Source organism: Bos taurus, chromosome 25 (assembly GCF_002263795.3).
Source record: "Bos taurus isolate L1 Dominette 01449 registration number 42190680 breed Hereford chromosome 25, ARS-UCD2.0, whole genome shotgun sequence".
NCBI classification, from domain to species: Eukaryota; Metazoa; Chordata; class Mammalia; order Artiodactyla; family Bovidae; genus Bos; species Bos taurus.
Genome location: NC_037352.1, coordinates 27,872,363 through 27,898,910, shown reverse-complemented (window position 1 = coordinate 27,898,910; position 26,548 = coordinate 27,872,363). Strand labels below are relative to the sequence as shown.

At 39.2% G+C, this 26,548-nt stretch overlaps 1 protein-coding gene across 2 annotated transcripts in view; it reads right to left on the bottom strand.

The window, feature by feature from the left end:
* Positions 1–26,548, bottom strand: part of VKORC1L1 (vitamin K epoxide reductase complex subunit 1 like 1) — a 59,544-nt gene that overhangs the window by 5,818 nt on the left and 27,178 nt on the right. Inside the window, exon 2 of one of the 2 annotated variants that reach the window (XM_024985284.2) lies at positions 1,852–1,961. The exons of the other annotated variant lie outside the window; for it this stretch is intronic. Within the exon in view, the coding sequence (XP_024841052.1) occupies positions 1,852–1,961 (110 nt within the window). The remainder of the gene's footprint in view (positions 1–1,851; positions 1,962–26,548) is intronic. 2 annotated transcript variants of the gene reach the window in all.

The following is a 26,548-nucleotide window of genomic DNA, read 5'->3' as shown; positions in this document are numbered from 1 at the left end:
CCTCTTAAGACTGTTGTGCAGATTTAAAGACCTAATAGGACGGGATTTCCCCGGCGGTCCAGTGGTTAGGACTCAGGACTTTCACTGTGGTGGCCTAGGTTCAATTCCTGGTTGGGGAACTAAGCTGCACAGCGCTGCCAAAAAAAAAAAAAGGCTCTATCTTGAACAACTTAGAAGGGAGTGAACCTGATATGCTCTGGAAAACCACGTTTGGGGAGTTCAAATGTGCCTCTAGTGGTAAAGACACAAACACTAAAAATGCATGTGAATGCCTAAAATGTGACTAGAAAAAATATATATGATACACATGATTTTAAATGAAATTAACAAATTAAATATTACAAAATTTGGGAGCTGTTCAAGCCCATCTCCCAAAATTAACATAGTCAGAAGCTTTTCTTAGGTTATTTTATTGTGAACTTATACTTTATATTCTTCTTTAGAAATCCAAACAAAACAATTAAATGAAATAAAAGGTGAAAGTCTCAACCCTGCACATATATAAACATATACTTATCCTCTATTTATTATACCACAATTTGCCTTTTTTTTTAATTGCTAAACTAGGTTTTGATCTTCCAGGGTTTGTAGACCTACTTTTCCCTTTAATGGCTACATAGTATTTTTTAGCATGCTTGTAACCTATTCAATCCTTACAAGCTACTTCTAATTTTTTGCTATTTTAAACTGAACTGCTATGAATATCCTTGTGTGTGTTTTTTTATTTCTGCAGGATATACAGATACGGAAGGGGGCAAACTTGATAAGGCTATTAAGAAAAATTTAGGTGCACAGCTTGCCTTGGAATAAATCTATTGTTGCTAGAAAGAAGACCTGCCAGATAACAGGATAAAATATTAACAATTGAAATGCAAGGACAAAGATGGATGAATTTAACTCTGAAACTATAAAACCTTCTATATAATCAAAATTCACAAAATCAATATTTCTAAAACAAGAATAAAGAATGAGTAAAATGTTTGTAACAAATATGAAATGTACTGTTATCAGGATCCCAATAACTGGCAATAAAAGGAAATTAAAATACTATAAAATTAAAAATAAAATTAATATGGCTATTAATATGTAACTACTGAATTAGAAATTTTATAGAAAAAAAAATGAGGATGGTTGAAGCTTTGGGAAAACCTGACAACTGAGGGAAAATCAGTTTGTTTCTACCTATTAAAATCCATACCCCACAAAAATCTATGTTTGTTGACTCATTCATCCTACATTTAGATATTTGTTTTGCAGAAATAATTCAAAGAGAAAAGGAAATATGAGAAGAGGACTTTAAACAAAGTTAATCACTGTAGTATTATTTAGAACATTAAAAAATCTGAAGCCTGATATCCACAACAGCAAAGCACTTAAGAGGATAGACAGTGTAAGAGAGCTCACATAAAATTAAGTAAAAAAAGTAAGGAACAATGGCAACAGTGGCTATACAAAGGTGATGGAATTATGACTGAATATCATTTAGCATTAATGTTTTCTCAATGCATAATATTTTAAAATAGCTACAGAGTATACAAAATAACAAGGAAACAAGGTTTCCAAGGCAAACTGTTTGGAGTAATAATTTCCCTGAATGGGACTCGTTTTTCTGAGCATCCTGGGATGCTCCTATCCCTGATTAAATACCAACAGATACCAAGTTCAGGCTGAGTGTCATCAAAATCTTAGTGAACCAAGTTTTCACAACACAAAAATGTGTTACAAACTAGTGGTTCTACCACCAACATCTGCTTTTTACTTACTGTAAAGACACATCAGGACAAAGAGACAAAGTACTAAATGAAATATAACAAAACAAACTTATTTATGTATTGCTGTATAAATACTTACCAAGTAATAACTGTAGTATATAAAATATAAGTCCAAAGATACTGTTTGGCTGGTTTAATACACCATCTTTTCCAAAAATGGAACCCAAAAGACCAAATCCTCGACCCCATCTGTAAAATAAAGAAAACCAGTAACCCTATATTTGAGTTTTCTTCTTTTTAAAAAAGGAGAACTATCTGAGCATTTCCTGCCCACATACTCATCTGAATCTCTAAATTGCCAGTTTCTATATAGTCTCTTTTCCAAAAGGTTGAACAAAGTGTTGTTTTTCTGATAGCATTAGTATTTGCAGAGGAAGGGCTCTTTGAATTTTAAGCCAGGGTCTCTTTGAAGCAGCACCACTGACATTCTGGGCTAAATAATTCTTTGTGGTGGAGAGCTGTTCAGTGGGGGGCATTACACGGTATTTGGAGGTCCCTGGCCTCTACACCCACCTCTCCACCAGCTGCGCCTACCAAAAATGTCTTCAGCCATTGCCAAATGTCCCTGGGGGCAAAATCACCCCCAGTTGAAAGTCACTGATGTAAGCTGTCCTATTTCTTCACTCAAAGTACGTAGAATGAAGTTTTTCCTGACCCAGGACATGCATGAGGAGACATATCCTGGGAACATTATCTTTAAATGTAGACTATCCAAAACTAAAGTTTTTCCTAGAATCTTACCTCACAAGTAAAAAGTTGATGCATTATTTGCCCCATCAGTTTTTATTTTAGTTTAACTGAAAATTTTACATTTGACTTTCCATTTTCAGAATTTTATTTTCTTATTAAAAATGTATTAAATTCTGATTTAATAAAATTTGATACAAATAGTAGACTAACACTTACTTTGGATAAAAACCTTTAATGACAACTTTAACCCTTGTCAACTCCAAATGGGCACTTGCCATCTACCTCTACAAGGATTAAATCATGTGCTGCTGCAGCTGTTGATTTTCAGTACCCCACAGGACAGGTTTTCAGATAGTCAGATATGTTCAGGAGCTGATTTCATGAGCCCAATTTTTCTACCTCCTCATATCCAGAAGAGCACTAAAATCTTTCGTAGTGACAACTGCTGCTCCTGACTAGAAGATACCTGCAAGAAAATACGTGCTTGACTGCATGTACTGCCCCCAACCAAGGTCATGTTCCCCTGCTGATCTGAAATGCTGTCTGCCGGGCTACAGTCCTCACTTTGCCCCAAGTAAAACTTAACTTGCAACTCTCACGTTGTGCATTTTTTAAAGTCAGCACTCTGAATGGAAGTGCTTTATAAAATACCAAAAAGAAAGTGTTTTCAGTCTGTAGCAAAGTGCTCAATAAAACCTAAACTTCAGTTCTGAAGACAAACTACCTGAAGATAAGGATAAATGAATGATTCTTTATTAGTTGCATGACTTCAGTAGTCCAAGAAATAGTGAATCTCTTCATAATGACGAGGGTGGGAGATAGTATGACCCCAATTTTACAAATAAGTGAACACCATGAAGATTGTTGTTGTACAGTTATTTCATTTAGGGAGAAGTAATGGACAGGTAAATGACCAGGTTATCTTCAGAAATGAGCTATTAACAGGAAAACTGAGAAGGGGGGTTATTTTAGATCAGAACTTTGGAAAAATTTACACTGCATACCAGAGGATTTTGTTAAAATGCAGATTTTATTTCAGCAGGTCTGTGATGCATTTCCAAACAAAACAAAGTGTTCCCACGTGATGCTTATGCTTCTGGTCTGAGGACCACTCTCAGCACCACTGCTTTACATGGAGAAGGGGTGGAAGGAGCTACTATATAACTAGATGGTCAGGGGAGGCCTTTTTCAGGAATTCCTGAATGAGGAGAAGCAGCCATTCTCAGGAGCAATGGCAAGTATGAGGGCCTGGAGGCAGGCAAGAGCTCAGAGTGTGTGAAAGGCCATCCAGCTGACTCTGAGGAGGGAGAGTGACAAGAAGATAAGGCACCATCCCATCACTTATGTAGCTTACAGCCTTGTCTGTGGGCCATGATGAAGACTTTCAATTCTAGTCTAACTGCCATGGGAAGCCACTCGGCGGCTTTTGAACAGGAGAGTAATAGAAACTTTATAATGATCACTCTTGACTATGGTGTCAAGAACAAACTGCAGGAGGGCAGGGACAAACTATGCAATCAAACTCTGGAGCCCTCTGCATCTGAAGTAGGAATTCAAATGTAAATCATCAACCTTGGCACTGGAAATAACTGCGCATACTGCCAAAATTATCATAAGTAAACAATTTTTATTCTAAGCATTGGTCTGTGCTTAGAATTAATACTAACTGTCCACATATGATCCTGTGGATATGTTCCTCGAAAACAATGCAGTAATTCACAGAATGAATATACTATTTCATCCAAGGAATATATGCATAAGGTTTAAAAATCAAATAACACTGGAATTCTTATAAAACAAAATCAAGGTATTTCCTACTCCAGCCCTCTCTACACTCAGCTCTGATCCCCAGAGGCAACCACTTTGATACCTTTTAATTATTTTCCCCTTTTATTTCCACATTTCTAAAGTATATCTTTACATTGCTATTTCTTGATTTATCAATTCTAAATGCTATCTTTTGACAGTCTAATATGGCAGAGCAGAAAGCTGCTTAAACAAAAACATTTAAACACGGACAGCTTCAAATGTACATACACAAAGTGAACAGAGCTGGGTAGTAACCTCACGTCCCTATCGTGTAGCTTTGAAAACTGTGCCTTTCTTGTTTTATTGCCACCTTTACCCACTAACCACTTGATTATTTTTAATTTTTTAAGGTAAAATATATATAAACGCACAAATCTTAACTGTACAATTTTGATCAATACGAATACCTGAGTAACCCTGGGATAAAAATTGTAATCATGGTATAGCAATTCTGCAGTGTGAAGTAATTCTAGTAGTGTGAAGCAAAAAAGGTTTTTTTTACCTTTCATTAAAAAAAACAAAAACCACCTCAACACTCTATAGAGTGCTTCCATCTCCCAAATTAAATTGTTAGCCCCTTTCCAGAAACCTGTTCTCCTCTCTGCCCACGAGCAAGAAAAAGTGACTGCCTAGGCTTGTAGGAATCCAGCCTCGGAACCTTAGTTAGATCTCTGGTCTCCTGGATTGCAGTGCTGTGCTCTTTCCTTTATCCTACATAACATTATAAAATGCGATTACCGGGACTTCCGTGGTGATCCAGTGACTAAGTCTCCATGCTCCCAATACAGGGGGCCCAGGTTCCATACCTGATCAGGGAACTAGATCTCACATGCTATAACTAAAGATCCCTGGAGAAAGAAATGACAACTCACTCCAGATTCTTTCCTGGAGAATCCCTCGGGCAGAGGAGCTTGGTGGGCTACAGTCCACGGGGTTGCAAAGAGTTGGACATGACTGAGCACACATACAAATACAATTAATAATGCTGAATATAGCTTAATACTGGAAAAGGAAATGGCAACCCACTCCAGTGTTCTTGCCTGGAGAATCCCAGGGACGGCGGGGCCTGGTGGGCTGCCGTCTATGGGGTCGCACAGAGTCGGACACGACTGAAGTGACTTAGCATAGCTTAATACATTTTGATAAAGCTGATGTAATAACTGTTAGCAAGTCAAGTAACTAGCAAAGTAGACTGGCAATATGTGAGATTATTTTCCTTGGAAAGGTAAGAACAGATTTTTATTAAAGACACTACGCTGCACAATTGCAAAGGATGGTGTGAGTCATTAAAAACCCTTAGTGAATCTTCTTCTCAAGTTGGAACATTTGAAAACACTATAGTTTTCTCCCACTTCTAAAAGTTATACAAAAGTGTATGTGCTACTTTACACTTGGCTTTGTCTTAGTTTCTAACCATCTTCTTCTTGTCCCATCTGTATTCAAAATTCTATTATACCACTTATCTGCAGAGTTGCCCCAAGTACCTTACGGAACAAGGTGGGATGCGATATTAACCGACTGAGCAAAAAAAATGTTTTCTGAAAGTACTAGTTATACAGCTGTTCATTTTGCTTCAGTAGATAACATAAAAGAAGAGATTATGCAATTGATAACTCCTCTTTAATCTCTGATTCTAAAAAAAGGTTCATCTTTGACCCAAATAGTAAGTTCCTTGAACATTTTGTATTTGGGTTCAAAACAACCAATACCATTCCCTAAGCTATGATAAGAAACTGCTGAAAGGTTTTTAAACACTCCTAGTTTTGCCAGAAACAACAACTCTTAAAACCAATTGCTCTCCAACCTGGGTATCCTCAGTCACTGAGGAGAAATCTAAGACATTATTTGCCTCCTTCATTATCATTCTCTCACAAGTGTATAGGGGAGTTTTCCAAAGGCTACATGCAGATCTCAGGACCTTATGTGAGAATCAACAGTCTTACCTTACAGCAGACATTAAAGAGACTTGCGATAAGAGAAACTATGCAAGTCTTTCCACTATCGTGTGTGCGCGTGTGTGGGGTAGGGGGGAGTTATTATTCACAATATTTTGTTAACATATAATGGGTTTATTATATTTCAATGAATGGATGCATATTTAAATAATTTCTCAGTTTGTAATTTCTCATACAGTAAATACCAAAATACCAAATACAGATATAACCCACATAAGGCCTTTTAGGGGTATTCAATAATTATTAAAAGTATAAAGGGGTTCTCCTATCAAAAAGTTTGAAAATCACTGCTTTTGACCAGTTCACCCCCCAAAAAAACCCCAAATCACAAGTCAGACAAAATTTTATAAACTGGGATGAGATAAAGTAGAATTAGAACAAACAATCCTAAAGTCTTTGTGGAATCAGAAAAGACTCTGAATAGCCAAAGCAATCTTTTTTTTTTTTTCTTTAGCCATGGACTTTATTGTTTGAATATTTGCAATTATTATTCTATACACAAATGTTAATTTCTTACAAAACTCTGTATTCCATATTGCTAGGTCACTTCACTCTTCATTTTATGTCACATTTCCATCAAGAACTATTTCCCCAAATCACATTTGCCTGATTGTGTGTTGTTGTTGTTCAGTTGCTAAGTTGTGTACGACTCTGCAATGCCAGACACTAGTCCACCAGGCTCATCTGTCCATGAGATTTTCCAGGCAAGAATACTGGAGTGGGTTGCCATTTCCTTCTCCACAAAGCAATCTTGAGAAAGAAGAACAAAGCTGGAGGCATCACAGTCTTTGATTTTAAACTATACAAAAAGCTACAGCAATCAAATCAGTATGGCTGCTGCTGCTCCTAAGTCACTTCAGTCGTGTCCAACTCTGTGCGACCCCATAGACGGCAGCCCACCAGGTTCGCCCGTCCCTGGGATTCTCCAGGCAAGAACACTGGAGTGGGTTGCCATTTCCTTCTCCAATGCAGGAAAGTGAAAAATGAAAGTGAAGTCCAACTCGCTCAGTCATGTCCAACTCTTCACAACCCCATGGAGTGCAGCCTACCAGGCTCCTCCGTCCATGGGATTTTCCAGGCAAGAGTACTGGAGTGGGGTGCCATCGCCTTCTCCAATTAGTATGGCAGTTGCATAAAAAGAGACACACAGACCAATGGAACAGAACAGAGGGCCCAGAAATAAACCCACATATGTATGGCCAATTAATTTATGATAAAAGAGCCAAGAATATACAATGGGGAAAGAATAGTCTCTTCAGTAAATGATGTTGGGAAAACTGGACAACCGCATCGAAAGAATGAAACTAGACCACTATAGACACCACACATAAAAATTAACTCAAAATGCATTAAAGACGTGAATGTAAGAACCGAAGCCAGAAACTCTAGAAGAAAACATATGTAGTAAGTTCCCTGACATTAGTCCTGGCAATTTTTCGGATTTAACACCAAAAGCAAAGGCAATGAAAGCAAAAATAAACAGGACTACATCAAACTAAGCAGCTGCTTCAGGGCAAAAAGAACCATCAAAAAAATAATAATAATAAAAGGCAACCTACTGAGTGGGAGAAGATATTTCCAAATCATGTATCTGATGAGGACTTAATACCCAAAATACATAAAGAACTCATACAGTGCAATAGCAAAAAATCAAACAATCTGATTTTTAAAATGGGCTGAGGAAGTAAATAGACATTTTTCTAAAGAAGACACAGTTGGTCAATAGGTATTTGAAGGTGTTCAACATCACTAGTCATAGGGAAATGCAAATCAAAACCACAGTGAGATATCACCTCACACCTGTTAGAATGGCTACAAAAAGACAAGAAATGAGTGTTGGTAAAGATGTGGAGAAGAGAACACTTGCTGGTGGGAGTGCTTTTTGGTGTAGCCACTATGGAAAACAGTATGGAGCTTTCTTAAGCAACTAAAAATAGAACCACCACATGATCCGGCAGTTCTACGACTGGGTATTTATCTGAAGAAAACAAAAACACTAACTGAAAAGACAGTACCCTTATCCTCACTGTAGCGTTATTTACAACAGCCAAGACATGGAGACAAACTAAAACGTCCATCAGCGGGTGAATGGTAAAGAAAACGTGGCATGTAACAGGTTATTCAACCATAAAAAAGAAGGGAAGTTTGCTGTGTGTAACACCATGGATAGAACTTCAGGGCCTTATGCTAAATGAAACAAGTCAGAAAAAGATAGAGACTGTATGATCTCACTTACATGTGAGATCTAAAACAACAAATAACAAATGAACAAAAAAACTGAGTTCATGGATATAGAGAATAGATTGGTGGTTGCCTCAGGGAGCAAGTGAGCAAAATTGGTGAAAGGAGTCAAAAGGTACAAATTTCCAGTTATAAAATGAATAAACCCTGAGGGTGTAATGTACAGTATGCTGGCTATCGTTAAGAATACTGTATTGTATATTTGAAAGTAGCTAGGTAAGTGGCTCTTCAAAGTTCTCATCACAAGAAAAAAAATGTTGTATACCTGTGTATGGTGATGGTTGTTAACTGGACTTCTTATGGTGATCGTTTTGCAATATATGCAAATATCAAGTCAATGCATTGTACACCTAAAATGATATGTCAATTATACCTCAATAAAATATTATACCTTTCAATAAGTATTTTCAATTTATTTTTAAATAAATTATATTTTTAAAAGATTCTATGGCTGTAACTTTTTTTTTTAAAGAAGAAACTAACACACGTTGACGAGGATGTGGAGATTTGGGAACCCCTGTGTACTGCTGGTGGATAAAAAGGTGCAGTCACAGAGGAAAACAATTTGTTTGTTCCTCAAAAAGTGAAACATGGAATTACCATATGATTCAGCAATTCCACTCCTAGGTATATACCCCGAATATCTGAAAACAGGTATTCAAGCAAGTACAAGTACTTGTTCACAACAGCACCATTCACAATAGCCAAAAGGTAAAAACAACTCAATACTCAAAACATGGTATATCCATACAAAGGAATGAAGTGCTGATACATGCTACAACATGGAAGAACCTTGAATAATTGTGCTAAGTGAAAAATGCCAGACACAAAAGACCACATCCATATGAGAGTTTCAGGACAGACAGATCCATAGAGACAGAAAGTAGGCTAGTGGTTGCCAGAGGCTAGGGGAGGGGGGCAGTGAGGAGTGACTGCTTAATGGGTACAATACCTCCTTTGTGGTAATGAAAATGTTCTGCCACTAGATGAGGTGATGGATGCGCAGCACTGCAAGTGCACTACATGTCACTGAGTGTACTCTTTAAAATGGTTACCTTTGCACCAATCTTCCCCGAGGTCTTCCAAAATATGTGACGAGGCCAGACTCATCTTATGAGGCCAGCCCTGATACCAAAGCAAAAAGAAAGACACTACCAGGTGCAAAAACTGTCAATATAATACTAGCAAACCAGGACTTCCCTGTTTGGTGGTCCAGTGGGTAAGACTCTGAGCTCCTAATGCAGAGGGCCTGGGTTTGATCCCTGGTCAGGGAACTAGATCCCACATGCGGCAACTAAAAAGATCTCGCATGCTGCAACTAAGACCCAGTGCAACCAAAAAAAAAAAAAACTAGCAAACCAAAGTCAGCAGCATATTAAAAGGACCATTCACCATGAATCAAGTGGAATTTACATTCAGGATGCAGGGATGATTCAATTTATGCAAATCAGTCAATGTGATACATCACATTAATAGCATGAAAGAAAAAAAATCACATAATCTCAATACATAAAAAGCATATGATAAATTTTACTGAAACAATCTCTTTCATCATGGAAAATCTACCAAAGCTCTAAGATCATGACTAAAACATTCAGGAATACAAAATTAGTAAAGAGAGGAAATGACTGAATACAAGAATATAAGAGCTCCCCTAATATTTTCCTTAGTCTGAGGAAGACTTTACTGAGATGCTTGCTTACATACCTCACTTAAAAATACACTTTTCGCTTATAAATATACCCAAGACAACTGGACTCTTGCTTTTTTTCCCTCTTAAATTCCAGCTTGGTTAATGAAATATATTTTGCCTACAATTTTCTAATTTTAGATCTTATAAGCATGATGTAAGCCTATTGGTATTAGTCTATTTTAGCATTTTAAACTGTATTTTTTGATGTTATACAACTCTGGGAAGTACACTTTACTGAAAAAAACCAACCAACCAATCTGTGTAAGCTGCAATCCACAGAAAAATCCAAGTGACTTCCAAAGTTGGCTGGGGGCATTATGACATTATGAAGTGATATGGCAAAAAGTTGGGGATCTTCAAGAAAAATAAGATTGTCTTACAGCAGCTTTAAAATAATCCTACAAATGTAATTTACACAAAGGAAAAGTCTACCCACTGCGGACCTGCTTCCTGCCAGGCATCCAGAGACAGCAGGGCCAAGAGCGAGAGTTTCAGAATCAGACAAACTTGGTTTTACTATCAACAGGTTTGATGACTTTTGGTGAGTCATTTAACCTTGAACTCTGAATTCCCTCATTTGTAGAATGGAGATGATTATGGCAGCCAATTCACAGGACTGTTGTGAGGAATAACTGTGTTGAGAATAATTATGTAGTGGTTTACCATTTAAAACAAAATTTATTGAAGCATGGTTGATTTACAATGTTGTATTTAATTTCTGCTTACAGCAATGTGACTGAGTTATACATAAGACATTCTGCTACCTGGCATTCTCTCTTCAAGGCAGTTGTTTTGAAATAGAATTTATATAAAGCTTTTTTCCATCCATAAATATATGCTTACTTTATTGACACTTTTAAATTTTGATCCTAAATATTGTAAAATATTCTATATTTTATAGGTATATTTGTATTACAATTAACTTAACTGAACATATCCTTTTTTGGTAAAAGTTGGTGGGTTGTTTCTACCTCTCATAGTTATAAAAACCATTAAATGAACATATTGTGCAAAACATCTGTCTGCATATTGCATTATTTCTATAAGATAAACTACAAAGAAAGAAATGACTTGATCTGGTGGTAGAAGCATCCTAAAAATTATTGTGTTATTGAGCAAAAAGTTGTGCATAAAAGTTACACCAATTTATACTTCAGTCCCTGAAATTTATACATCAGTCTCTGAAATATCTTCTTTGAAACAACTAGAACTGAATTAAGGATATACCTGCCTTTACATTTAAACAGAAAAATATACTCCCAAGTTTAAACTTCTGATTACCTTTATTTACTTGCTTTACTGATATTTTGGAAATTATTTGCTTTTTTCTTAGGTATTTAAATTTCTGTTACCAATAAATGTGTGATCATCTTGCTTTTTAATAATATCAATATTCTTTAAAAACAATTTAAAAATTCTCTCTATATGCAAACACATACACAGATATTTGAATCACTCCTGTTCTTCACATTTCCACATGGAGATGCCTCCATTTGGGTAACATTCGTGCCTTTTGTCCCAGTCCTTCTCTGAATAGTCCTTCCTCTGAGTTCTTTAATGGACGTCTATGTTTGTCTGTCTCCCATACTGAAAACTTTTCTCAAATGTCTCACTTGTAGACAGGCATTAAAAATATGAATGCCAATTTCAGTGCTGGGCAAAAGAGATTGTGCCCACCACAGCCTGTCTCCTTCACTGATTACAAGTGAAAATTGGAAAGAATACAAAAACCAGCTACCTGAGGACTCTAAAAAGTAAAAACCAGCAAGGGGACAGGTGGGAGAAGTTGAAACTTGAACAATCAGTACTGTGGAGTTTTCTGGGGTTTCTCTTCTCTTCTGCCATCTGCCTTTGAACCAAGAGTAGCTCAAGTTGCAGAACTGACCAGGGGTGGTAGACAGCCCCAGAGCCCCTCTTTCTGGCTAGAAGATGAAGAAAAAGGACCCATGTGAGCTGAATAGTGTGGGGGCAACCACAGTTTGCTTCCATATTTCTTTCTTTCTTTCCTGGCCTTGCTTAAAAGTGAGCAAGTGTTCTGAAACCGAATCTCAGGGATGACAGTCCACATACCTCAAACTGACAGAAAACTTGTCTCTGCTTGGAAGAAATGAGAAAAGGGGCCCCCGTGCTCTGAAGCATGGAAAGGGAATCCCTGTCATTTTTTTCCTCTTTGTTCTCATTACTTTACCCTGAGGGCGAAATCTGCCACATGGAACTCTAAGACAGCGAGGGACCTAAAATGCTCTGTGAGAAACCTGTCTTTCTAGCCAGAGGAACTAGACACGGAGTCGGGGGTGGGTGGTGGGGCGAGTGGGTGTTGGACCCAGAGGTTGGGAAGAACATCCCAGCAAGGGGTGAGTCGGAGAAAGGAGCTCCTGATGAGTAAACCCTGGGAGTTGGTGATGGACAGGGAGGCCTGGCGTGCCGTGATTCATGGGGTCGCAAAGAGTCGGACACGACTGAGTGAGTGAACTGAACTGATGCTGTGTAACAGCTACAAAAGTCCCAGCCTCACCCTTGAGTTGCACATGCGTGGAACAGAATCAGAGAAGCCCAGCCAAGTCTTTGAGACCAAAACTGCCTAAACTACCACTCAAGTGGCAGACTGACTACTGGGTGGGGTGTGTGAGGGCAAAGGTTTTAAAAATGGAAGTGAGATTGAAACCATCACCAACAGAGGAGACAAAATTTGTAGGTTTAATCTACAACTTGATTATCTGTTGAAACAAAACAAAAATCAGCATTCTCAGAAGATCTGAACAGAACCCAGAGTCTAAAAGCAAAATGTTCAAAATACAATGAGCTAAAGGTACCTTTCAAAATCATGTGGCGTACAATGAACAAAAAATCCAAAACAAAACAAAACCCCCCAAACTGATCAATTCTTAAGGGAAAAAAAGTGAATCCTAAAATGGCTTAGATACTGGAGTTATCAGAAAAAAAGATTTAGAACAGTTATATCTGTGTTCCACAGGTGAAGGTAATGAGAAATGACTAGAAAGATGGAAGTTCTTAGAAGAGAAAGAATAACTATAAAACAGAAGCTAAATTGAAATTATCTAAACAATGCACTCAGTTCAGTCGCTCAGTCGTGTCCGACTCTTTGCGATCCCATGAATCGCAGCACGCCAGACCTCCCTGTCCATTACCAACTCCCGGAGTTCACCCAGACCCACATCCATCGAGTCAGTGATGCCATCCAGCCATCTCATCCTCTGGCGTCCCCTTCTCCTCCTGCCCCCAATCCCTCCCAGCATCAGAGTCTTTTCCAATGAGTCAACTCTTCACATGAGGTGGCCAAAGTACTGGGGTTTCAGCTTTAGCATCATTCTCTCCAAAGAAATCCCAGGACTGATCTCCTTCAGAATGGACTGCTTGGATCTCCTTGCAGTCCAAGGGACTCTCAAGAGTCTTCTCCAACACCACAGTTCACAAGCATCAATTTTTTGGCGCTCAGCCTTCTTCACAGTCCAACTCTCACATCCATACATGACCACAGGAAAAACCATAGCCTTGACTAGATGGACCTTTGTTGGCAAAGTGATGTCTCTGCTTTTGAATATGCTATCTAGGTTGGACATAACTTTCCTTTCAAGGAGTAAGTGTCTTTTAATTTCATGGCTGCAGTCACCATCTGCAGTGATTTTGGAGCCCCCAAAAAATAAAAGTCTGACACTGTTTCCACTGTTTCCCCATCTATTTCCCATGAAGTGATGGGACTGGATGCCATGATCTTCGTTTTCTGAATGTTGAGCTTTAAGCCAACTTTTTCACTCTCCACTTTCACTTTCATCAAGAGGCTTTTGAGTTCCTCTTCATTTTCTGCCATAAGGGTGGTGTCATCTGCATATCTGAGGTTACTGATGTTTCTCCCAGCAATCTTGATTCCAGCTTGTGCTACTTCCAGCCCAGCGTTTCTCGTGACGTACTCTGCATAGAAGTTAAATAAGCAGGATGACAATATACAGCCTTGACGTACTCCTTTTCCTATATGGAACCAGTCTGTTCCACTAGAGGAGGTCAAAAGCAGAATGAAGATGGCAAAGGGGAAGATTCAGTGAGCTGAAAGATTAATAGAAATTATCCAATATTGGGGGATACAGTGGATGGGAATCCACCTGCCAGAGCAGCGGACATGGGTTCAATTCCTGGTCCAGGAAGATTCCACATGCCAAGGAGCAACTTAGCCTGAGTGCACAACTACTGAGCCCGTGCTCTAAAGCCCTTGAGCTACAACTACTGAGCCTACGTGCTGCAGCCCCTGTGCCTAGACCCTGTGCTCCACAACAAAAGAGGCCATGCAATAAGAAGCCCGTGGACTGCAACAAAGAGTAGCCCCTGCTCGTCATAACTCGAGAAAGACTATGCGCAGCAATGAAGACCCAGCAAAACCAAAACAAAATTTTAATTAAAAAAAAATGGTAAAGGGGATTTCCCGGGTGGTCCAGTGCTTAAGAATCCACCTTCCAATGCAGGGGACTCTGATTTGATCGCTGGTTCATTGGAAGGACTGATGCTAAAGCTGAAACTCCAGTACTTTGGCCACCTCATGCAAAGAGTTGACTCTTTGGAAAAGACCCTGATGCTGGGAGGGACTGGGGGCAGGAGGAGAAGGGGACGACAGAGGATGAGATGGCTGGATGGCATCACCGACTCGATGGACATGAGTTTGAGTAAGCTCCGGGAGTTGGTGATGGACAGGGAGGCCTGGCGTGCTGCGATTCATGGAGTCGCAAAGAGTCGGACACGACTGAGCGACTGAACTGAACTGAACTGAACTAGGGAACTAAGATCCCACATGCTATGGGGCAACTAAACATGCCAGCTGCAACTACAGAGCATGTGTGCTCTAGAGCCTGAGAGCTGCAATTAGAGAGAAGCCCATGGTCCACAACAAACAGCCTGGGCACCACAATCAAAGATCATGCACGCTGCAATGAACGGTGCTGTAACTCAGACCCAACGGAGCCATAAATAAACAAATAAAAATTAAAAGAGGAAGGGGAAAATGAGATTAGATCAGAAATCAATGAAATTGATACAGAAAAACAATAAATGGAATAAAAAGCTGGTAGCTCAGTTGGTAAAGAATCCACCTGCAATGCAGAAGACTCTGGTTTGATTCCTAGGTCAGGAAGATCCACTGGAGAAGGGATAGGCTACCCACTCCAGTATTCTTGGAATTCCCTTGTGGCTCAGCTGGTTCTTTGAAATGATCAATAAAATTGATAAATCTCTAGCTATACTTGACAAAGAGAAAAAGAAAGAGAGAGAAGATTAAAAATATCAATATCAAGGAATTCTCTGGCAGGTCAGTAGTTAGGACTCGGTGCTTTCACTGCCAAGGGCCTGGGTTTGATCCCTTGCTGGGGAATTAAGATCCCACAATTTGTGTGCTGTGGCCACACACACACACACACACAGAGCATCAAAATCAGAAATGAAAGAGAGTATATATCATTATAGGGGCTTCCCAGATGGCTCAGTGGTAAAGAATCTGCCTACCAATTCAGGAGATTCAAGAGATGCAGGTTTGATCCCTGCATTGGGAAGATCCCCTGGACGAGGAAATGGCAACCCACTTCAGTATTCTTGCCTAGAAAATTCCACGGACAGAAGCCTGGCAGGTTATAGTTCAGGGTGTTGCAAGAGCTGGACACAACTGTGTGACTGAGCACACACACACGTATCTACAAGGTACAGACACTAAAAGGATGCTACAAACTACTCTATGCCTATAAATTTGACAACTTAACTCTCCACATCTAGATGGCTGCACTATATATATATAGAAATTCTACCATATATAATACCAATATTATATCAGCACCAATTCTATACAATCTCTTCCAGAAAAGAGTAGAAGGTGCAACATTTCTCAACTCAATCATTTTATGAGACCAGAATTACTGTGATATCAAAGCCAGACAATAACATCACAACAAACAAACCAAAAAACCACTACACTCCTGAAAACAGACTCAAAGATCCTCAACAAAACACTGTAAATTCAATCCAGCAAAATACATGAAGGATAACACATCATGTCCAAAGGGGATGAATTGTGAGAATGGAAAGCTAGTTCAACATTCAAAAATCTATCAGTGTGATTCATCACATTAACAGACTAAAGGGAAAAACCACATGATGATCTCAGTAGATGCAGATAATGCACTTGACAAAACACAACATCCACTCATCATTTTTTAAACAATTATTTTATCATTCTTATTTTACGTATTTTTTGGCCATGCTGTGTGACATGAGGGGTCTTAGTTCCCCAACCAAGGATGGAACCCTTGTGCCCTACATTGGAAGTGCGGAGTCTTGAACACTGGACCACCAGGAAGTCTCCTGTTCGTGATTTTTAAAATGCCTAACAAACTAGGAAGAGAAGGGATTTTCGTTTATCTAATAAAAGTCACCTACATAAAACCTACAGCTAACATCACATTCAATGAGGAAAGACTAAATTTTTTCCCCTAAGACTAGGAACAAAATCAAAGACATCTGCTCTCAAAGGGAAAAAAAGAAAAAAAAGATGTCTGCTTGCACCACTCGTATTCAACACTGTACTGAAGTCCTAGCTGGTACAATTAGGGAAGAAAATAAAGGCATACCAATTAGAAAGGAAGAAATAAAACTCTATTTGCAAGACCACGTGATTGTCTCCATAGAAAATCCCAAGTGAGAGACTGAATATACAAAAGGACAACAGCTAGATCACATCCAAAAACAACCTTGACCCACACCCTCTGCAACAACCAGTCCAGGAAGGCAGACCGCAGCTTCTGTAGCAACTAATTCCAAACTGCCAGGCCTTGATCAATAACTGCCAGCTTCCCTAACTTTTGCCCCCACTTCCAATTTAGGACCAACCAAAGTCAAATAAGCTCCCCCCACCAACCACACAGGATGCCCTACTTCTAGTTAGGCCCGCTTCCAGCTTCCTCATGCCAACAACTTCCAATTAAGGCAACCTGAAGCTTTCCCTTCAGGTTCGTTATAAAAGTTTTCATACTCTCCTTTTAGATTTCCTTCTGATTCTGTGCCAAATGCAAGAAATGGTGGCTGATGCCCTACTTTTTTTTGGATGGTCTTCATTTATTTCCATATCAGGAGTCTACTAAAGGAAATTCCTAGAATTAACAGGTGAGTAAGTTTATGAGGTTATACAACACAAGATCAAAATAAAAAAAATCAACTGTATTTCTATACACCGTGCTGTGCTGTGCTCAGTCACTTCAGTCACGTCCGACTTTGCGACCTATGGATTGTAGCCCGCCAGGCTCCTCTGTCCATGGAGATTCCGTGATATCAAAGCCAGACAATAACATCAAAACAAACCAAAAAACCACTACACTCCTGAAAACAGACTCAAAGATCCTCAACAAAACACTGTAAATTCTATCCAGCAAAATACATGAAGGATAACACATCATGACCCACCAGGCTCCTCTGTCCATGGGGATTCCCCAGGTAGGAATACTGGAGTGAGTTGCTATGCCCTCCTCCAGGGGATCTTGCCGACCCAGGAACTGAAGTCTTATCTCCAGCATCTCCTGCATTGCAGGCAGGTTCTTTACTCATTAAGAAGAAGCCCGTATTTCTATATACTAGAAATTAATTATTGGAAATAAAACATTTAAAATGATCACCTACAATAGTACATACACAAAAATAAAGTACATAGGTACAAACCTACAATGTACATGTATTAATAGTACCTGTATGCTGAAAATTATGATAAAATAAAGAAGACCTTCCCTTGTGGCTCATCTGGTAAAGAATCCACCTGCAATGCAGGAAACCTGGGTTGGATCCCTGGGTTGGGAAGATCCCCTGGAGAAGGGAAAGGCTACCCACTCCAGTATTCTGGCGTGGAGAATTCCATGGACTATAGTCCATGGGGTCACAAAGAGTCAGACATGACTGAGCGACTTTCACATGCTGAAAAGTTATGATATAAAGAAGACCTACATAGACGGAGAAAGACTGGAAGACTCAAAACGGTTAGGATACTAATTCTGTTCAGACATTAATGCAGATTCAACTCAATTCTAATAAAAATAATAATAACAGTGAGATTTTTTTATAGATAGCGACAAAAATTTAGAACTAGAAAAAGTCAAAATATTTTTTAAAAATAATGCAACTGGAGAACACACACTAATTTCAAGATTGTTATTGTTTAGTTGCTCAGTCATGTCTGACTCTTTGTGACCCCCATGGACTGTAGCCCACCAGGCTCCTCTGTCCATGGGAATTCTCCAGTTAAGAATACAGGAGTGGTTGCCATTTCCTACTCCAGGGGATCTTCTTGACTCAGGGATCGAATCCAGGTCTCCTGACTTGCAGGCGGATTCTTTATCATCTGAGTCACCAGGGAAGCTCAAGAATACTGGAGTGGGTAGTCATTCCCTTCTCCAGGGGATTTTCCCTATCCAGGGATATAACCAGTGTCTCCTGTAAAAAGGGAAACTCTTTACCATCTGAGCCATCAGGGAAGCATGGAATTTCTATTATTGGGTATGATTTTATCAACATGAGATGTTACTATAGCTGGGTTATAAAATACAGAGTTAATCATATCATTGTTGTTCAGTCACAAAGTCGTGTCCGACTCTTTGCAACCTCATGGACTGCAGCATGCCAGGCTGCCCAGCATCTTCACCATATCCTTACAAGCAGTAGGAGACTGGAGGAATTTTTTTTTCTAAAGAAACATTTTTTTCCTAATATGTTTAGGAAACATTTTTTTTAAAATCCCCCCAGTTTCCTATTGCTAGTAAGGATATGGTGAAGCTGCCTGGCTGCTAGTGTTCTTACAGCTATGTCTACTATCCCATTCTTTCTGTCCTTGTGGTTTTATATAATTTCTTTTATTCCTTTACTCTCCTTTCCTTGGAATTCTCTGAGGGTATAGAGATAAACACGTGCATAAAATCCATTATGTTTATTTGGAAATCTAAAATTCACTAACTCAAATTTTATCAAATACATATATGCCAAGCAGCAGGTGTTTGAAGCAGCAGAGGGTGTGAAGTTAGACATATAAATGCATGAAGCACAGTCCATACCCTCAAGAAGTTTCATCTTAAAGAACAGAGAGACTTTCCTGGTGGTCCAGTGGCTAAGACTCCACGTTCCCAATACACGAAGCCTGGGTTTGATCCTTGGTCAGGGAACTAGACCCCACGTGCCACAAGTGGGAGTTCACATTCCGCAACTAAGACCTGGCACAGCTAAATAAATACATAAATACTCAAGAATAGAGAGAAAAATGACATCCAGAAACATAATGCAAAGTAATAAAACACTACAAAGTAACTATGTACCTAGATGAAGAGGGTTTAATTCTGTCTGGGAGGGTTAACAAGGGAGTATGGCATTGGTATACAGCACCAATCAAAGATCAAAGGGGTCAGAACTGAAGAGAGTAAGGCCAATTAGCAAACCACTATAATAATTTAGGGGAAATATGGTGTGAACTAGGACTCAGAGCACTGAAGATGGATCCAAAAGATAGTCAGGAAGTACAATGGAGAGGATTTGATAATGTACTGAATTATGGGGAAAGGATGACTGACTCCCAAGTTGCCAGGATGACTGGGTAGACAGTGAGGCTCTTTACAAGACAAACACAGGAGTGAGAACGACGGAGAACTGAGTTTAGTTCTGACATTCTGAGTTTTCACGTACCTCAGAGTTACACAGATAATTACAGTTAATAAGCAGCCAAAAGTAAAAATCTGAAGGTTTATAAACTGGTCTAAAATGTGGGTTTAGAAATATGGCTCTAAAAAACCACAGCCACAAGTAAGAGAGCTCAGGGAGAGCAGTCAGAAAAAAAAGAGCATAGAGAAGAAATCCATGAGGGAGACTAAAAATGGGCAAGAGTGGTAGGAGAACCAGGGGAGCACAGTTACAGGAAGACAGGATTTACAGAAAATACAATATTCAGTATCAAACCGTGAGGAAAAGATTAGCAAAATACAGAGTAAAAAATACTTCCTAGAGTTGGCAATTAAGCTAGTGATTAACAATGACTTAAGAATCATGGGTAGGTACAGCTGTCAATCACCACCCAGCAAATTCATATAAATAAAACTAAGCAGTTGAACATTTGTCTGTTACCACATTTGCAAAAATCACTAGATAGATTTTCACAAAATTTGAAGACCACATGGCACAAAAAATTTACTAAAGTGTACTGTCAAAGTGACAGTGGTTTCAATGAAAAATATCCTTAAGGGTTTCATTTGCCCAAAGGCTGGAAGACTACAACTCAAGGGCCAAATTCAGTCCCATTGCCTGTTTTTGTAAATAAAATTTAATTAGAACATGACCACTCTCATCTGTACTATCTCTTGCTACAGAGATCACGTGGCCCATAAAATCTAAAATAATTGCTATCTGGCCCTTAAAGAAAAAGTCAGCCACAGGAAAAGACAAATACTGTACTCTAAATATACATATATGTATACATACACTGTATACTAAATACATGTATATATATACATACATATACACATATACTATATATGTGTGTGTATATATACATATACTATATATGTATACATATACTATATATGTATACATATACTGCATACTAAATACTGTAAACTAAATATACATATACATACATATATAATATATGAACTTATTATATAATACAAATGAACTTATTTACAAGATAGGAACATACAGATTTAGAGAATGAAATTATGGTTACCAGGAGGAAGGGGGCTGTGGGATAAATTGTTTGGGACTGACGCATTCACACTGCTATATTTAAAACAGATAACCAACAAGGACCTACTGTAAAAAGAAGAAAAAGCCAATCTTTGCATTTAACTAGAATAACGTCACTACTGATAAAGATCATACAGTTATCAAATGTAAAGATAAATTGTCCAGCTTAACAGAGGGTAAAGACTAACCAAAAAAAGAAAAATACCAATCGTGAGGCTGCCAGACATCTCACAATTAGTATTTAGCTCGGTGCATTGGTCAAAGCCAAGGGTCTGGCTTTCACTGGTCATAGTCAAGGCCCTGGCTTTGGGTTTCAAAATCTCAAAACCCTGAAAACCCCTTCTCTGAGAAGCTACTATTTCCAGCCTCAGTGAGCCACATATGAAAATACTAGCACACTGACTACTGGGAAGCCTGCCCTGGCTAAGTCACCCTATCCAAAAAGCTCAGAGAAACTGATATACTAAGAACCATCTCACTTCTCCATACCTGAAGGGGAAGCCTTCATAATCAGGAGGAAAAATGTGATAGCCCATCTTTAGAAACTCTCAGGACCCTTCTCACTATGCCTCTTGTACCTGTCAGTGCCAGGTCAAACATCCTAAATCATCACATTAATCTCACACTGCTTTTACTTCCCATTAAAATCTAATTTCTCATTCTTCTCCCCTACCTCCCAAACCTCTCAAATTATGTCTTCTGAAATTCTGTTCATTAACTTTTAGAAGAGCCTTTTCTGCCTTCTTTAGCTATTCTCTGACAACACAAATTCCTTTACAGCCCATTCAAATGCTGACTTCGTTTTGTCTCATATTCATTTGTTAGAGCCAGGAAGGAAAATACGCTCCTTTCTTCTAATTTTTGCTTTCAGGGCTTTGCTTCTCTTTCCCTCTTCCAAAACTCCCTGCTCCTTGCAGTTGTGTTTCAATATACAAGCCCAGCCATTCCCACCCACCAACCTTATAATCATACGGATGGTTATACTCTCACAGCCTTATAATCAAGGGAGGCTTTGGCTCCTGGTTCATAGTCTTTCTCTCTTCCCCAACTCCTATCATCTTTTTAAGAGACTTGAACACCACATAGGTGAATCATCCCACCACATCAACTACCCATTCAGCAACCCCAAGTCAGTTGTCCGTCCCCATGATCAAAACTTCCACTTTGCTGTCACCAGAGACAGAGGAGAAAGTGGGACAGAAGCAATATTTGAAGTAATAGATAATTGTTAAGAATCTTCCAAAACTGAAGATGGATACCAAGCCAGAGTCAAGAGGTGCTGAATTCCAAGCAGGACATTTAAAGAAAAACACATGCAGGAATATTATAATAAAACTCCAGAAAATGAAAGAAGCAGCCACAGAAGAGGGAGAAACAGACACAGTACTCTTAAATCAGCAACAGTAAGACTGACTGCAACACCAACAGAAAGGGAAGCTAAAAGACAATGAACTGCCAACTTACAATTCTATATCTAGTCTAAATATTATTTGAAAATGAAGGGAAAATACTTTCTGAGATGAATAAAACCTAAACATGTTCACTAGAAGACCCACACTAAAATGAGTTCTTCAGGGAATTCCCTGGCGGTCCAGTGGTTAAGACTCCATATTGTCCCTGCCGAGGGTCCAGGTTCCAGCCCTGGTTGGGGAACTAAGATCCCACAAGCCATGCAGCATGACCTAAATGAATAAAGAGTTGGTTGGATGTGCAGTGTGCAATAAAAATGCTCTAAGGTGATACCAAGCTTTTGACTTGAGCTGCTAGAAAGCTCAAGGCTATTAGGAAAAATAACTTAGGCTATTTTCTGAGATGTGAAAGAGAAGGCTTTAGGGAAATAATCAGAGAGAGACTTCAGTTCTGGAAACATCAAGTTTGAATTGCCTTTTATATATCCAAGTGGAGACGTCAGGTAGGCAATTGGACTTATGCGTTTATAGTTTAAGGAATTTGGGAGATGTCAGCACATACATGGAGAAGGCAATGGCAACCCACTCCAGTACTCTTCCATGGGGTCGCGACTCCTTGTGATCCCATGGACTGTAGCCTACCAGGATCCTCTGTCCATGGGATTCTTCAGGCAAGACTACTGGAGTGGGTTGCCATGCCCTTCTCCAAGGGATCTTCCTGATCCAGGGATCAAACCGTGTCTCTTTGGTCACCTACATTGGCAGGTGGGTTATTTACCACTGAGCGACTTCACTTTCACTTTTCACTTTCATGCACTGGAGAAGGAAATGGCAACCCACTCCAGTATTCTTGCCTGGAGAATCCCAGGGACGGGAGCCTGGTGGGCTGCTCTCTATGGGGTTGCACAGAGTTGGACACGACTTAGCAGCAGCAGCAGCACATACATGACATTCAAATTCATGAGACAATGACATCACCAAGTGACTTCTGACATAAATGAATCAATTCATCAATCAGTGACTAATAAACATGACTGTTAGTCATCAGAGCCGCCAAGGATGAAAGTGGTAGTTAACTTGGAGATCTGAGCTTCTGTTAGAGTGGAACAACAGTGTTATTTGGGTTTTTAAACCTTTCTTTGCCTTCAGATATTCTCAAATACTACCTTCAAGGAAAATAATGTATAGGTAACATTAAATGTGAGGCAAGTTTCTTATTTGTTCTCCAAAGCTGGTAGATTTCCCCTTAACTGGCATCATGTTGTCTACACTGTGTATATACCTTGAAATGGATGCTGTACATGTCTTGTCAAATCCTGCTGAACAAAGTAGCCTTCATGGGGAGTATCTGAAGATCATCCCAAACATTCATCTAAGGGCTTTAATTTGAAATCAAACTGGACTATTAGAAACCTATGTCTTTGGGCAGTATTATCTCTATGTAAAGCTGCTTGCACTGAGTTTCACGTTGGCATTATGTCTGAAGGAACAGTCATGTGAACTCCTTTACAACTGACCCCTGAACAACATAGTTTTAAACTATGCAGGTTTATATGCAGACATTTTTTCAATAAATACATAGAGTACCACATGATCTGAGATTGGTTGAATCTTAGAATGTGGAAGCATGACTGCAAAGGGCTGACAGAGGGACTTGAGCATCTGTGGGTTTTACAGTCTATGGTAGGTCCTGGAGCCAATCCCCTCCGTATACTGAGGGAACACCTGTAATTTGTTTCTTACGGGCATGTTGCTGCGAATACTGTCTATATATTTCTGCATCCTTTATGTGAAATCCTACAAAAGATTTCTTTTATAGTTAATGGGGGAAAAAACTGCCTCCCTTGAGGCAGTTTTGTGTTATTATTTTAAGGCAAGACTGCTGTGAAGTATATAATGTTTGGTCCCATTTATATTGATATTCTAGAACAAGTAAAACTATAGTAAGGAAAAAAAAAACACCCACCCCAATGGTTATCTCTGGAATGTTGGGGGTGAGGGTAGGGGTTGACTGGCCAGAGACATGATGAAACTTTCCAGGGCTGGGGTAATGCTCTACATGATTTCTCAAACGGGGCACTCCTGACAAAGAATTGTGAGTGGACTCTACCCACTAGATGTCAGCACTACGCCACCCAGCTTGGACAACCAAAAATAACTCCAGAAACTGTCAAATCTCCCCTTGGAGGCAAAACCGCCGCTAAATGAACACAACTGCCGTATATCTTGACAGATTTGACTTACATAGACATATACATTTGTCAAAATTCAGAGAATATCCATTTGAAATCTGTGTGTTTCATTGTATGTGTATTTTAGCTCAAAAGAAAACAGACTGTAAACAAACAATGAATTCCAGTTAATGACGTGTATGTGGAAGTTTTTAGGAGAAAGGTTTTAGTGATGGCTGGATAGAAGTGTAGACATTTGTACAGGCATGTAATAAATACAAGTATAGTAAAATGTTAATGGAAGAATCTAAGTGGTGGGTATACAGGCACTCAAATTCTTTAACATTTTCTGAACGCTTGAAAATTCTTGTAATAAAATGGTGGGTTATTCTCCCCCATTTCATCACACATTCTTATCGATCACATAAATCAGAACACATCTGATGGCACCAGTTCAGAAACATGGGGGTTAAGTATGCACTAAAAAGGGTCAGCTGTAAGCACTGTGATCTTGGGAAGAGCCATAGGTTATACCACACAGTGGTTCTTGATGGCTTTTTGGGGAAGAAACAGTACCTGACAGCTCCACCAACATTAAGAAGTTACATCTGCACATTCATGCCTTATAAACAGCTCACAGGACTTCCCTGGTGGTCCAGTGGTTAAGAATCTGCCTGCTAATGAAGGGGACTTGGGTTTGATCCCTGGTCCAGAAAGATCCCACAGGCCACGGGGCAACTAAGCCCATGAGCCACAACTACTGAGCCTGTGCTCCGCATAAAGAGAAGCCACCGCAATGAGAGGCCCACACACCGCAGTTACAGAAAGCCCATGCGCAGCAAAGAAGACCCAGCACAGACAAGAAAACAGCTCATATCTACTTTTAAGTGTTCTGAAATTCCAGTTAAAACAACAGATGCCCGCACATTTTTTCATGAAAGCACTGCAAATATTTGAAAATTATAGTAACACTAAATATAAAGCACAGGGTTTCTTGCCTTAATATTACCTTATTATGGAATCATACCTCAACAGTGTGTGACAGGGCTTCCCTGGTGGCTCAGTTGGTAAAGAATCTGCATGCAATGCAGGGGACTCAGGCTTAGTCCCTGGGTCAGGAAAATCCCCTGAAGAAGGGTATGGCTACCTGTTCCAGTGTTCTTGTCTGGAGAATCCCATGGACAGAGGAGCCTGGCAGGCTAGTCCATACAATCACAAAGAGTCAGACACAGCCGAGCAACTAAGCACATTCAGTGCATAATAGGCTCTGTTGTGCCATGTAATGGGTATCAAGTAAATCTTTAAAAAGATGCAATGAAGCTGGTTATTTCCGACAGATTTAAGTATCAGTGCACATCAAGCCTACAACTCTACTAGAGGTCCACTGCTACTGAAAGCATGGGTCACACATCAGCGATGGTCTAGGAAGTATCTGCTGTGGATCTGTGATGAGACCAGTTTAGAAACTGAAAGTAAGCACTTAGAAATTTTTATAGACATTTGACATTGCCATGACATCAAAGTACATGATTAGTGGATTTGTCTTGATGAAGAAAATACAGACAGATCCAAGTGTTATCAGACTTAGGTGACGAACTGCATCTGGCATGATATGCACTAGTGAAGCACAGTATAACAAAGTTTCATACGACACTTTAAGGTTACTTTGTCAACTACCTAAAAGATTTATAAAAACCTGAGAAAATACACAAGTTTACTCATTTTTATAACTAGTTAATTTTATAGCCGTTTATTCTTAATCATGCTTTTTAAATTATAATATCACTAGCTAAATGAGAGAAGTGAAATTTATATGATTTTTGAACCGAATTTACATGTGGATGAACAAGCTTCAGTAGATTTTTCAGCAACGTTTTAGTGGAAAAGACACATCTTTTCTGAATGTGCCGTATCTGCAAAGCAAATGAGGGTAAAGGAAGTGATTCCAAACAGATGTAGATCAAAAGAGGCCTTCTTTCACTCAGGAGTATGATCCCTTATATACTGAGTTCAGTTCTGTAGCCTTTTTTTCAAGTCACTCAGTTGTGTTCAA